Source organism: Canis aureus, chromosome 9 (genome assembly GCF_053574225.1).
Source record: "Canis aureus isolate CA01 chromosome 9, VMU_Caureus_v.1.0, whole genome shotgun sequence".
NCBI classification, from domain to species: domain Eukaryota; kingdom Metazoa; phylum Chordata; class Mammalia; order Carnivora; family Canidae; genus Canis; species Canis aureus.
Genome location: NC_135619.1, coordinates 63334858 through 63350120, shown reverse-complemented (window position 1 = coordinate 63350120; position 15263 = coordinate 63334858). Strand labels below are relative to the sequence as shown.

The 15263-nt window shown below is 35.8% G+C and overlaps 1 protein-coding gene across 13 annotated transcripts in view; it reads left to right on the top strand.

Moving 5' to 3' along the window:
• EML5 (EMAP like 5) overlaps positions 1-15263 on the top strand; it is a 183047-nt gene that overhangs the window by 24779 nt on the left and 143005 nt on the right. For 12 of the 13 annotated variants that reach the window (XR_013386704.1, XR_013386706.1, XR_013386707.1 and 9 more), the window contains exons 2-3: positions 5174-5333; positions 14155-14253. Coding sequence is in view for 10 of the 13 variants with exons in the window: in XM_077910282.1 (XP_077766408.1) it covers positions 5174-5333; positions 14155-14253 (259 nt within the window). In the remaining 3 variants the exon portion in view is untranslated. The remainder of the gene's footprint in view (positions 1-5173; positions 5334-14154; positions 14254-15263) is intronic. The other variant, XM_077910284.1, reaches the window with a different exon arrangement.

Here is a 15263-nt window from a genome sequence, read left to right as displayed (position 1 = left end):
ATTTATGACAGTCACACAGAGAGAGAGAGAGAGAGGCAGAGACATAGGCAGATGGAGAAGCAGGCTCCATGTACCGGAAGCCCGACGTGGGATTCGATCCCGGGTCTCCAGGATCGCGCCCTGGGCCAAAGGCAGGCGCTAAACCGCTGCGCCACCCAGGGATCCCTTGATTTGCATTTTTATTTGATTTGATTTTGATTTGCATTTTCCTACTGGCTAATGATGTTGAGCATCTTTTCATGTGCTCTTTTTATCTTCCTTGGGTAGATGTTTATTCACAGCCTTTGTCCACTTAAAAAATGGGGTTATACCATTTACTTCAACGTGGATAGAACTGGAGGGTGTTATGCTGAGTGAAGTAAGTCAGTTGGAGAAGAACAAACATTATATGGTCTCATTAATTTGGGGAATATAAAAAATGGTGAAAGGGAATAAAGGTGAAAGGAGAGAAAACAAGTGGGAAATATCAGTGAGGGTGACAACATGAGACACACCTAACTCTGGGAAACCAACAAGGGGTAGAGGAAAGGGAGGTGGGTGGGGGAATGGGGTGACTGAGTGACGGGCACTGAGGGGGTCACTTGACTGGATGAGCACTGGGTGTTATGCTATATGTTGGCAAATCGAACTTCAATAAAAAAATGGGATTATTTGTAGTTTTCTTGTTGAGTTCTTTATATGTTACAGATAGAAGTCTCTTATCAAATTTATGCTCTGCAGTTATGTTCCCCGATTCTGTGTATTGTGTTTTTGTAGTTGTCCTTTGAAACATAAGTTTTTAATTTGAGGGGTGCTCGGGTAGCTCAGTCAGTTTAGTATCTGCCTTTAGCTTAGGTCCTGGTCCCAGGGTCCTGTAATCAAGCTGTGAGTTGCTCCCTGCTCAGTGGGGCCTCTCCCTCTCCCTCTACTGCTCCCCCTACTTGTACTCTCTTTCTCACCCTTTCTCTCAGATAAATAAATAAAAATCTTTTTCAAAAAAAAGTAAAAGTAAAATGGGCTTCATTTACATTTTCTTTTATTACTTCTGTTTTTGGTGTCTTATATAAGAAACCATTATTTTATCCAAGGTCAGTAAGATTTATGCCCATGTTTTCTTCTAAGACTTTTATTATTTTAGCTCTCACATTTTGAATTGATTTTCGTATATGGTTTAAGGTATGGATCCAGATTCTTTGTTTTACATTGTGGATATTCAGATGTTCTAGCACCATCTTCCCCTTTGAATTATCTTAGCACCACCTTTTATAGAAGTCAGTTAACCATTAATGCTTTGATTTGTTTCTTTTTTTTTTTCATTGATTTGTTTCTGAACTCTGTTTTGTTTCATGATCTGCACCTCTGTCCTTATGCCAGTACCATGCTGTGTTGATTACTCTAGTTTTATAGTAAGTTAGTAAGTTTTGAAATTGGAAAGTGTGAATCTTCCAACTTTGTTCTTTTTCAAGATTGTTTTAGCTATTCTGTGTTTTAGAATCAGCTGGTGGGATCCCTGGGTGGCGCAGCAGTTTGGCGCCTGCGTTTGGCCCAGGGCGCAATCCTGGAGACCCGGGATCGAATCCCACGTCAGGCTCCCCGTGCATGGAGTCTGCTTCTCCCTCTGCCTGTGTCTCTGCCTCTCTCTCTCTCTCTCTGTGGCTATCATAAATAAATTTAAAAAAAAATTAGAATCAGCTGGTAATGTCTTCAAGACAAGCAACTGGTATTTTGGCATGGATTGGTTTTAACCTCTAGATCAATTTAGGAAGTATTGCCATTTTAACAATCTTACAAGCTTGGAAAGATTGTATATTTCCATTTATTTACATCTTTTAAATTTTGTTTAATGGTGTTTTGTACTTTTCTGTGTACAAGTCTTGTACTTTTTTGCTAAATTTATTCCTAAATACTTTCTTCTTTTTGATGATAAATAAGTGAAACTGCTTTCTTGATGTAATTTTCAGATTGTTCATTGCTAGTGTGCAGAAATACAATTGATATTTTATATTGATGTTATATCCTATGATATTACTGAACTCATTTACTAGCTTTACTGGGGATTTATTTTATTATTTGTGATTCTTTAGGATTTCCTGTATACAAGATAACGTTACCTGCAGATAGAAATAGTTTTACCTCTCCCTTTTGTTTCTTTTTCTTGCCTAATTGTCCTGGCTAGAATATCCAGTACTGTGTTGGATGGAAGTGACAAGAGCTGACATCATTGTCTTGTTCCTATACTCAGAGAGGGAACCTTCAGGCTTTCACCATTAAATGTGATAACAGCTGTGGGTTTTCATAGATGCCTGTTTTCAGGTTGAAAACATGCTCTTTAATTCGTAGTTTGTTTTAATCACAAAAGGGGTTGGATTTTTGTCAAATGCATCTTCTCTGTTGAGATTTCTGGGTTTTTCTTAACCTTTATCCTTTTTTTTTAGGATTGACCTTTATTCTATTAATATATTAGATTGATTTTTTATATGTCTAACCAACCTTCCATTTCCACTTAATTGTCCCTTCCACTGGTAACTCATTTAGTATTCCCTGACTTGATGAATACCATCTGAGCCATCCAGATGCCCAAGCCAGAAACCCTAGTCATCTTAGGCACTTTCCTTTCCTTTAGTCACTATGTCCAATCAGTTGATTCTGTCTTAATACCTTTCTAACTTTTCCCACTTTGAATTCATCCTTCACTCTGATGCCAGCAGTGATTTTTTTTTCCTCCCAAAGTTGAATCTCTTAATCTAACTACTTGTAGAAAAATTTATGAAGGAGAAATTTATGTTCACTCCCTGGCTTCTGCTGATATACATAAACCATTACCAATGCTATGTCTTTGTCTTGCTTTTAAAGACTCAGATTATTTTCTGTGAACTATGGGTGACTTTTCTGTTTGTTGAAATGAGATTTGTGTTCTCGTAACCAAAACAGTATGGTATTGGCATAAAAACAGACACATGGATCAATGAAATAGAATTGAGAGCCCATGAATAAACTCACATATAGACAATTAATTTACGACAGAGGAGCCAAGAACATAAAATGGAAGAAGGACAGAGTCTTTAATAAATGGTATTGGTAAAACTGAACAGCCATATGCCAAAGAATGAAACTTGACCACTGTCTTATACTGTACACAAAAATTAACTGAAAATGGTTAAAAACTTGAATGTAAAACCTGAAACCATAAAACTCCTAAAAGAAAACAGTTAGTAAGCTTTTTGACATCAGTCTTAGCAATGTATTTTTGAATCTGACTCCAAAGACAAGGGAAACAAAAGCAAAAGTAAACAAGTTGAAGTACATCAAACTAAAAAGCTTCTGCATGGTGAAAGAAACCATCATTAAAAGGATTAGACAGCCTACAGAATGAGAGAAGATATTTGCCAAAATTACATATTTGATAAGGGGTTAATATCCAAAATATGAAAAGAATTCATACAACTTAACAAAAAGTCCAATTTAAAAAAATGGGCAAAGGGTCTGCATAGACATTCCTTCAAAGAAGATAAATCAGTGGCCAAACAAGCACATGAAAGATGCTCATCTTTTTTAATTATGAGGGAAATGCAAATCAAAACCACAGTGAGATATCACCTCACATGGGTAGATTACCTATTTTCAAAAAGACAAGAAAAAACAAGTGTTGGAGAGAATGTGGAGAAATGGGAACCCTAGTATGTAAATAAAATCCTGGGAATATAAATTAGTGCATCTGCTATATAAGACAATATGGCTATTCCTCAAAAAGTTGACAATAGAACTACCGTACAATCCAGCAATCCCACTTCTGAGCATATATCTGAAGAACATAAAAACATTAATGCAAAGAGATATATGCAGCCTGTTGTTCATTGCAGCATTATTTACAATAGCCAAAACATGGAAACAACCTAAATGTGCATCAGTGGATGAATGGATAAAGAAGCTGTGGTGTAGGGATGCTTGGGTGGCTCAGTGGTTGAGCCTCTGCCTTTGGCTCAGGGCATGATCCTGGAATCTGGGATCGAGTCCCGCACTGGACTTCCTGTGTGGAGCCTGCTTTTCCCTCTGCCTATGTCTCTCTTTCTCTCTCTGTTTGTCTCTCATGAATAAATAAATAAAATCTTAAAAAAAAAAAAAGGAAGCTGTGGTGTATATACATAATGGGCTACTACTCAGCCATAAGAATGAAAAGAGATAACATCAACATGGATGGACCTTGAAGGTATTAAGTGAACTAAGTCAGAAGGAGAAAGTCAGAAACAGTATGATTTCACTTATATGTAGAATCTAAAAAAACAGAACAAATAAAAACAAACTCATACACAGAAAACATTGGTGATTACTACAAGGGTAGTTGTGGTACTGTAAGGGTTACTACAAGGGTAAGTGATTGAGGGGTGGGAAAAATGGGTGAAGGAAGTCAAGTGTATGGTGATAGATAGTAATAACTTCTGGAGGTGATCATTTTGAGATGAATACAAATAAAGTGTTGTATACCTGAAACTTATATGTTATATACCAATTTTACTTCAATTAAGAATGAGATTTGTAACTTAAGTATTATTGTAGGAATGCTGCTAAATGCTATTTTTGGACACTAAGATTTCATTTAACATTACCCAGTAAAAGAGTAAAATGGGAGAGAGGGCTGAAAAATGGATGAATGCCAGATGGGAAAATGGCACGTGGTAAGGTTGCTATAATCTGTTGCTGTCATGCTGTTGATCCCCTGTAAGAATTATTTTCTTGCAAAGTTTACACCCACTATATTATATTACAGAGATTATGAAGTCTATCATCAACTGTTTATCACATACATATACTGGTGAAGTAATAACCCTTAGCATGGATTTTTGTAGAAGTTATTTTATTTTTAAAGATTTATTTATTTATTTATGATAGACATAGAGAGAGAGAGAGAGAGAGAGAGAGAGAGGCAGAGACACAGGAGGAGGGAGAAGCAGGCTCCATGCCGGGAGCCTGACGTGGGACTCAATCCCAGGACACCAGGATCGCGCCCTGGGCCAAAGGCAGGCGCTAAACCGCTGAGCCACCCAGGGATCCCCTGTAGAAGTTATTTTAAATCCAAATTATTTTAAATGGATAACATTGGTTTTACATTGGTATATATAAAGTTTACACATATCAAATACTTATAAAAATTCTATAAACAATTTTAAGTCAATTTATTTGTTTATTTATTTTTCAGCCTTGCATTGCATCCTGAACGAGTATTAGTAGCAACAGGACAAGTTGGGAAAGAACCTTATATCTGTGTTTGGGATTCATACACTGTGCAGACCATATCAGTTCTAAAGGATGTTCATACACACGGAATAGCCTGTTTAGCATTCGACTTAGATGGACAGGTATGTGATACTTCTCTTTGTCTAAACTGTATCTTGAAAATGTGTAGCCTAAGAAATTATTATAAATCTATAAATAATAAATTGGAAAGCAATAGATGAAAAGTACCTGTTTGTTGTAGGTAGGTTGGGTGGATAGTTAATATAAGAAAAATAAGAACAATAAGGAGTCTTTATTTTATGTATCAGGAACTTTTTAATTGAATTAATACTATTTTGAAACCCAAAGAGATTTGACTCAGTATTATTACCTGGTTATCCTAGAAAATTTTACATATAAATAACTCTTCCAGGTAGTGTCCATTGATAAGACAGTTGGGACACATCATAGAAAAGCTAGGTTTCTCTAAGTAGAGCTGTATACATTTTAATTTTTAGTTAAAGGATTCTGTTAAAATTACATTTTTTATTGAAAATAGAGGCAGTTCCTATTATATGAGCTATCTTTATTATACAAAATCAAAGTTGAAGACAAAGGATATAATCATTCCATTTGCTTATCAGTTCCTAAATTATTATCTATTTCTAGTTAATGATTGTTAAAAAAAATTAAACATACCAAGAACTTTCTTGTGCTTTCATGGAACTTGTTATACCTAAAATGTATTTAAGAAGTAGTAAGAAGCTGAATTTTGCAGGTGTGGTTAATTTATAGTCTTTAAAAGTTTAAAAGTTTTATGTTAAAATTAGACTTTAAAAATCATTTTAATTTTTAGAAAAATTTTAGTTACCCGCCTTTCAGTTCATAAAATTAATTTTATAGATTGAGATTTTATAGAAACATTACATTGTAGTCTGTTGCCTTGAAAATGATAGTAGATGTTTTATCGATAACTCTGAGGAATAGCTTATTTGAGTAGCATAGATTAATATTTTCTGCTAAGAGTCTAGTAAGAGATCTCTAAAGACTAGCTGGGACCTTTCATTTGGGGAAAAATATGCTCTTAGGTTTAATATCACTATGTAGCAGTGATGGACAATCATAGAACCTTAATTCATGTCCCATTTTTGCTGTTGTTTTTCATGTCCCTTGCTGTCCTCATATAAACTTTATTTTCTTTTTTAAAGGAAGAGAGTAATATCTCACATGAGATTAAATTTTATGAAACAAACCTCTGCAGTTTTAAAAAAAAAATCATTTACCAAAAGTGTTGGAAGTCCAAGATGTATTAATTATAATGAGCATCTGTACACTTTAAACATAGATGTTTCCTTCCTAATTTTGAAATTGCTCTAAATGTAATATATTGCATTGCTGAGGAATTTCTTAAATATATATAAGAAGTCATGCCCATAGCTTTTCCTAGTTGAGGGCCTTTGATTTTGCTTATTTTAAGTAACTTATAAGAAAAGCCTTGGGTACATGTATTTTATTATTTATTATCACAGATCTTCATGAGAATTTGTTACTTATAAATTTAAGCTTATAAAAAAGATAACAGCTAAAAGTTATTGAGCACATAAGTACCAGACATTGTGCTAAGCCTACCTTATTTAATCCTCACAACAACCCTATGAAATAGATACTATTATTATCTCTATTTTACAGATAAAGAAACTGAGACTTAGAGAGGTTAAATAACTTGCCCCAGGTTACACAGCTAGTAAATGGAGCCAGAGCGGAAACCCAGGTCAGTCACACCCCAAAGCTCATGTTTTTAACCACAATGCTCTCCTGCCTCCCAAACATGGAACTTAGGAGGGTGATCTATTTTTCAGAAAGAATTCATCCATCTTAAATACAGTTAAAGCTTATAAGGAACTGCTACCAATTGAAGATTAAAGTTAAGAATATCTCTGAAATTACATTAATGAGAAAATGCGTTAGTTAAATATATTTGAGGACACATCTATCTATTCACTAATATCTATAAACTGTTTATGAGATATCAATTAGGAGATATTGTATGATTTTTTTTCATTTTCTACTAGATTTGGAACTATAAGTGCTCTATAAGATTTATCCAATGAGTTTTCCTGTTGGTAGTAATGCTGAATGTTATTTTCCCAGAGGCTTTCTTCTAAATGGACTGAATGTCCACTCTAATATCAGAAGTAGCCTTATTGAGAATAATTAGGGCCTGAAAAGTCTATTTATATAAATGAACATCAAACAGGGACTCAGATTTCTTAGTGGGAAGAAGGGAAATTTGAGTGGTACTTTGTCTTGAAAATACATTAATACGTTATAAAAACATTTCTCGTTAAAATCTAAGCTATAGTTCTAGCTCTGGTGATTAACAGGGTAAACTAAGAATAGTGTTACTTTTTTAGCCAATTTTGTCAGTTATATGATGGTACAAAATAAAATGCTTTAGTTCACCTTTGATTTTTGGCACATGATTATGAAGAGAGTAATTTTTGCAAAAATATTAGAGGAGTTCACTGTTTTTTTCCAAGTGCCTTTTAGCAATCTCTTGATTTATTTCAAGTGCCTATTGTATTATTTGTGAGTTTTTTTCTATTTCTCTGCCAGATCCTATTTCTGGTCATTTTATGTATGATTTTACCAGTCCTGCATCTTTTGCAAAATATGTGATTTTACTTTGTAACTTTATGACCATTGGTTCTTATGTAATTAACGCTGAGCTCATAAGGACCCCCATACTAAAATCTTTTAAGAATAATGGTTATTTGAATATGTTTCACAGTTGCAGGAACACATGGGATTGTCTAGCCACGTCTATTAGGATATTTTTCTTATTTGAGTATTTAGTGTGCTAGAACTTTTTAATGAATACTTCCAAATCAATTAATGGACACCACCAAGATTTTGTTTGGGAACAGGATCAAGGAGAAATTTGGTAAAGTTGGATAGAGGGTTCTTTATATGTTTTTACCTCTTAATTAATCTTTATTTATTTAAAGATTTATTTATTTATTCATGAGAGACACAGAGAGAGAGGGGCAGAGACATTGGCAGAGGGAGAAGCAGGCTCCCCTGCAGGGAGCCTGATGTGGGCCTCGATCCCAGGACCTGGGGATCACGACCTGAGCCAAAGGCAGATGCTCAACTGCTGAGCCACCCAGGCGTCCCTCTTAATTATCTTTAAAGGAGCTCTTCTTTCTGGCTGCCTCTTAAATGTCAGTATGCTTTAGGAGTCTCTAGCCTTTTCTGTTTACTTATTCTCTCTAGGTGATTATTTAGAGCCATGATTTTAGCACCCATATCAGTTAACAGTGGCCTCAGCTTCTCTTCTCGACTCCAGATACCCTCTCCCTTGAATGTCATACAAAATATACCATAGATTACACATTTAAAACTGAATCTCTCTTTATTCTGACTCTATTAAAACACAGAGTTTACTCTTCTTCTGACTCTGGCCTACCTTTCCAGCTTTGTTTCCAGCCACTTTCCAGGTGGGACTCCTCCCTTCAGCCACTGTGAATTAGGCTTTTTCCTGAAACACCATGATCTCTTTAAGCTTGGTTCCTTTGGTCTGAAAGGTACTTTCTCTTACTTTTCTCCCCAGTTCTTCCTCAATCTTTCAAGATACGGTTAAAGCATTAGTTTTTTTTTTCTTTTTAAGATTTATTTATTTATTTATTTATTTATTTGAGAGAGAGAGCGCATGCGTGTGCGCACACCTAGCAGGAAGAAGCAGACTCCCCACTGAACAGGGAGCCTGACAAGGAGCTCAATCCCAGGATCTTGGGATCATGACCTGAGCTGAAGGCAGACACTCAACTGACTGAGCCACTCAGGCACCCCTAAAGCATTATTTTTACTGGAAAACTTTATCATCCTCCTCACCTACCTAGGCTGGGTTAAATGTGAGAAAAAAATGATAAAGTAAAAAATGACAGCTAGGAGAGGAAGTAGTATTGGCTTGGTGATTTCTATCTTATCCTCTCGCTCTTGCATAACCTACACCGAAGGAGGTTGATTTTGGCCATGATAAATTTATCAGGCTACAGAGGGAGTGCTCCCCGGTCTCTCTTGTTACTGATATAGAGCTGGATGTTTCAAGGTTCTGTGGAGATGCATGGAGTTTTAAAGCTTTTGACCGATTGTGGTTTATTGTGTTTGTATGATGAGCCAAGGCAGAGAGAAGAAGCATCAATAGAAAGGACAGTGCCCCTCTGACTATCCCTCACTTTATACTTGTAAAATTTTAGGTAGATATCTGTTTTAGCTAGATTCTTACGGATACTCTGTAGTTCCCAACTATTAAAGAGTATCAGGAAAAATATCATCTCCTCATGTTCTCTTACACTTTCTGCCAGCATGATTTGATGGAAAGCCATAACAAACTACATACTGTATCTTTTTATGGAAGCCATTTGCTCCATCCATTGGAGGGTTTAAATAGTAATTCTAGTCTGCAGAATCTGTTTCTCACTGGGTGCTAGATGGCATTTCTCATTCAGACAGGAAGAGGGCATATATTCTTTTTTAAAAAAAAGATTTATTTTTTACAGGATGAGTACTTGCGTGTGAGTGGGGTGAGGGGCAGAGGGAGAGAATCTTCAAGCAGACTCCTCGCTAAGCACAGAGCCTGACTTAGGGCTTGAACTCACAACCCGTGAGATCATGACCTGAGCTGAAACCAAGAGTCAGATGCTCAATCAGCTGAGCCACCTAGATGCCCTGATGGCATAGATTCTTAAATCTGATTATGGTTATGATGAACTAATAATGATGACAGCCAACATTTTTATATAACATTAACCATATAGTAACTCTTTTATATATGTATATATTCTCATATTAACCCTATGAAACACTTTTATTATCCCCACTTAATAGGTGAGGAAACTAAGGTACAAAGAGGCTACATAACTGCTGAAAGTAATCCAATTCGTAGGAAATGGAGCTAATGTTTAAATCTAGGCAGTCTAGTACCAGCATCTATGCCTTAAATCAGAGATTAATAAACTTTCTGTAACAAGTCAGATAGTAAATATATAAGCTTTGTAGACCATACCATCTCTGTCTTAACTACTCAGCCCTGCATTGTAGTGGGAAAGCAGCCATGGAAAGCAGTCATAGACAACTTATAAAAGAATAGGTATGGCTGTGCTCCAATAAAATTTTATTTACAAAATTTATTTATTTGTAAATTTTATTTACAAAAGTCCTGTGCAGGCAAGATTTGGCCTGAAGGTTATAATTTGCCAACTCCTGCTTCTAAACCAGTGTTTTTCAAATTATGTGTGTTGATCCTTATGATTTCTTCTTTAACCATCCAGTTCCTTAGAAGTATATTGTTAATTTCCACCTGTTTGGATGATTTTCTGCACAACTTCTTGTTCTAATTTCTGGTTTTGTCAGACAACATTGTCTGTATTTTAAATTTGTTTAGGTTTATTTTGTGATCTTCATGGAGCGTCATATGCACTTGGAAAGGATGTGGAAAAATATATATTCTGCTGTTTCCTTTCTCTCCTGTTTACTGTGCTATTGTTGTTGTTATTTTATATATATTTTGTAAATTTCATAATAACTGTTATTTTTGCTTTAAATAGTTTTAAAAGAAAATGAAAAACAAGGAAAGTCTTATTTACATACCTACCATTTGGGCATTCTTCATTCACATGTGTATCATTTCTGTCTGCCTGAAGAAATTTCCATTATCGTATCTAGTTCTAGTGTACATTTGTCGATGGTGTATTTTCTTACCTTCTGTTTACTTAAAAAGGCCATTTTGACCCAATTTTCCAAAGATAATTTTGCTACACTGTTCTGTGTTGCCTTTTTCCCCTTCAGCATTTTAAAGATTTTATATATTTATTTATTCGAGAGAGAGAAAGAAAGTGAGAGAGGTTGGAGAGCATAAGCAGGGGGAGGACCAGAGGGAGAGGGACGACAGACTCCACACCGAGTGCAGCGCCTGATGCCAGCTTGATCCCATGACTCTGAAATCATGACCTGAGCCCCAATCAAGAGTCTTAAGCTTAATGGCTTGAGCCACCCAGGCATCCCCCGACCCCACACCAAGGATTTTAAAGAGGTTATTCATTGTCATCTGACTTGCATAGCTTCAGATGAAAAATCTAGGATAATTTTTTAATTTTTGATCCTCCAAACCAAAATTGTCTTTTTTTCTGGCTGCTTTTAAGATATTTTTCTCTTTAGTACTGGTTTTGGCAATTTTATTACCATTTGTGTCGATGTATGTTGTATGTGTGTGTGTGTGTGTGTGTGTGTGTGTGTGTCTGATTATCCTGCTGGGAGTTTATTGAGCATCTTAGATTTCTGGGTTTGGTTTCATCACGTTTAGGCAATTTTAGTCATTATTTCTTCAGTTTTGTTTTTTCTTTTCCTCCATCTTCTCTTCCTGGAGCTACAGTAATCTGTATGTTATAATATTTGATGTTTTTGTAAAATTAACCAAGGCATTGTTAATTTTTTCCTTTTTCTTTCTGTCCTTTATTTTGGGTAGTTTTTGTTGCTGCATCCTCAAGTTCATTGACCTTTCTTAATTCTCTAAGCTGCTATTAATCCTAGGGGGTGAATTTTTATTTCATGTAATATTTATTTTTACAAGTTCTATGTGTTCTTTTATATTCCATTTCTCTTTTGATTCTTTGTATATTTTAAAATAATTCTTGAGCAGGGCACCCGGTTGGCTCTGTCAATGGAACATGCAACTCTTGATCTCAGAGTTGTAGGTTCTAGCCCACGTTGGATGTAGAGATTACTTAAAAATAAAATCTTAAATAAAATAAAATAACTCTTAAGCATCTTAAACATTTTCCTTTTGATAGCTAATGTCTCTAATTTTAATCATTTCTGTGATTCTTAGGCCTCATTCTGTTAACTGATTTTTCTCCTGTTATTTGTCACATTTTCCTCTCTGTTCACATGTCCAGTAATTTTTTATGGGGTTCTATACAATGTGTATGTTACATTCTGAACTCTAGATTTTGTTGTATTCCTTTGAAGTATTTTGGATATTGTTCTGGCAGGTAGTTAAGTTCCTTGCCTGTCAGTTTGATCCTTGTGAAATCTTGCTTTTAAACTTTTGGGGGACAGGGCTAGAGTAGCTTTTCCTCTATCACTATTGGCTTAATTTCACCACTAAGTTATAACCTTCTGGGATCTCTACTGAATACCTAGTGAATTCAGAGATATTTACATTCTGGCTATTGGGAACTTGAGTGATCCTGACCCTTTCTGATCTTTGGGAATTTTTTGGTTTAGCTCTCCCATAATTGCTTTTTATCCCAGAATTTGTTCTTTGCATGGCTTTATGGATTTCACCCTATGTATGCAAAGATTGATGTTCTCAAGGGGACCCATAAACAAATTTTCCGGAGCTCTTTCTCTGCTCTGCAAATTCTAGCCATTTTGATCCCTCTGAACTCCAGGCTCTGTCTTCTCAAATCAGCAAATCTGCTGGGCTCTGTTTAGATTCTACCTTTCTATGCTATTCCCTCCTAGATGAAGCTGGGGCAAATGCAGGTCTCACCTTGTTTGTTTTCTCCCTTTTTCGGGGTTCATAGTGCTTCACTTCCTGTTATAAATGTCTGAAAGCATTTGTTTTATACATTTTGAGTTTTCTAGTTTATGGTGGGAGCAAGTTCAGACCCTGATGCTCCTTCATGGCTGGAAGTCCGTTTTTTGTGTTTCTTAAGCCCTCTCATACTTTCCATCTCACTGTTTCCTCTTCTTAACTCTGTATCTTCATCTCCTTCTAATCACCTATTTAACTCTTCCACTGCATTTTAAATTTCATTTATTTTATTTCTCATTTCTAGAAATTCTATTTGCTTTTTCAAATCTGTTTGAATACTTTCTACAGTATCCTATTCTTTGCTCATATGAAGATACTTCGAAGCCTTAATTTTATTTCTCTCTTCACCTGGTAATTCCAGTGTCTGATGTTTTCTAGGACTGATTTTGCCATTTGTCTTGACTTGTTGATCTTACTCATAGTCCTTTATTTCCCATGGTCATGGTGGTTGGGGGTGTTTGTTTATTTTTGTGTTTATTGAATTGCTACCTGTAGGAATTCTTTGAGGCATGATGGATTGAAGTGTCGCTCCTCCAGATGGGGTTTATATTTGCCTGTGCTACATTGTTGAAGATGATTAAAGACTGAAACTCTCAGAATCACTCTGAAATTTTCCATTTGAGGGGTTCATAATTAATGTGGAGTGGGGCCCCAAGACTCTATGGAAGCCACTTCTGAATATCCGTTTCCAGGGAGGTTTGTACCCGCCTAATGCACTGCCGTCCTCTTTTCTTTTCTTTCTCTCTCTTTTTTCTTTTCTCTCTTTTCTCTCTCTTTCTCTCTCTTTCTCTACTCTTTCTCTCACTCTTTCTTTCTTTCGTATCGGTTTCTTGTTTCCCCTTACTCCTAGGAGTTCACTGCTTTAGTCAAAGGTCAGAAGTTCAAATCTATGCCTTGGGCTGACCCTAAACTTTATTTCCTTTTCTTGTTCAGAAGGAAAATCAGGCTTACCAGGAGTTAGTTGGTACCTTTAGAGTAAATTGGGTATGGGAACTCTCTTACACTCCAGGATTCCCATCTGAAATCACTTTTTGTTCCAGATTTCATAATTTCATGACAGCTCAGCAATGCATTTTAGAAGATGTTTTTACACTTTATCCAGCACTTTTAATTTTTAGTGGGAGAGATGTTTAGGATATTTTGTCATTCCTACTGTTAGGATGGAAGTCTCTCATCTATTTCTTAACTTGAAGAACTACACGTATGCAAATTTTAACAAGACCTCTATGAGGTCTATAAGATATAAATGTATAAATTTTGATATTCATAAACCCATTAGTATAATTTGTTTGCCACTTATAATTTGGTTCCTTTTTGATTTCTTGCCTTTTTATTCCCTCATGGACTTCTTGGATATAATTCAGCGCTTGGTTTCAGTTGGACTTGATTCAAAGAATGCGGTTTGTGTTTGGGATTGGAAAAGGGGAAAAATGTTATCTATGGCCCCTGGTCACACAGATAGAGTAAGTATTCTCCTTTGGAGTTTCTACCGGGTATTGAATGGGAAAAAGAGGACAGCCAGGGGATTTTATGTTTCTGTATTTTTTTATTGCCAGATAGTTTATATATAATTAAAAACTTAAAGTACAGTTGCAAATACTCATAAAATTTTAGAATGTATATATATTGTAGTACCCAAAAATATGACTCAAAAGCATAGTGTTAGCCCAAAACTTTTAACCATTTATTGCTTCAGCAAAAATGATGAATTTTAAGTTATTCAAACCTCTGTTTAAAAATTGAATCGTTCAGGTAGCCCAGGTGGCTCAGCGGTTTAGCACTGCCTTCGGCTGGGGGTGTGATCCTGGGTACCCGGGATCGAGTCCCACGTCAGGCTTCCTCCATGGAGCCTGCTTCTCCCTCTGCCTGTGTCTCTGCCTCTCTCTCTCTCTCTCTCTCTCTCTGTGTTTCTCATGAATAAATAAATAAAATCTTAAAAAAAAAATGAAATGGTTCATGCCTAGGGTCTATGTAGTTTCATTTATTACTAATTTGTTATGTATGTATCATAATTAAAGTGAAAAATGATATTACATGTGTGATTTTGAATTTATATATTCTTATTATTTTTTAAGATTTTATTTATTTATTCAGAGAGAGATAGGCAGAGACACAGGCAGAGGGAGAGGCAGGCTCCATGCAGGGAGCCCGAAGCTGGACTCGATCCCTGGTCTCCAGGATCACACCCCGGGCTGCAGACGGCGCTAAACTGCTGCGCCACTGGGGCTGCCCGAAATTATATATTCTTATTAAAAATTTTTGAGACCTAACATTTTTTACTTTGGAAACTTACTAAAAATATTCCTTATTCTAAGCTGTTTAAGTTAATATGGAAGTTACTTTGTAGTCAACTTTTTAATTAAATATTATGTTACTTTTATAAATACACATCAGAAACTTTGTCATAAACCCTTAAAAATGTGTCTCATTTTTTCTATGTAGTAAAATTCTAACCTGACCCAGGATGGGAGAT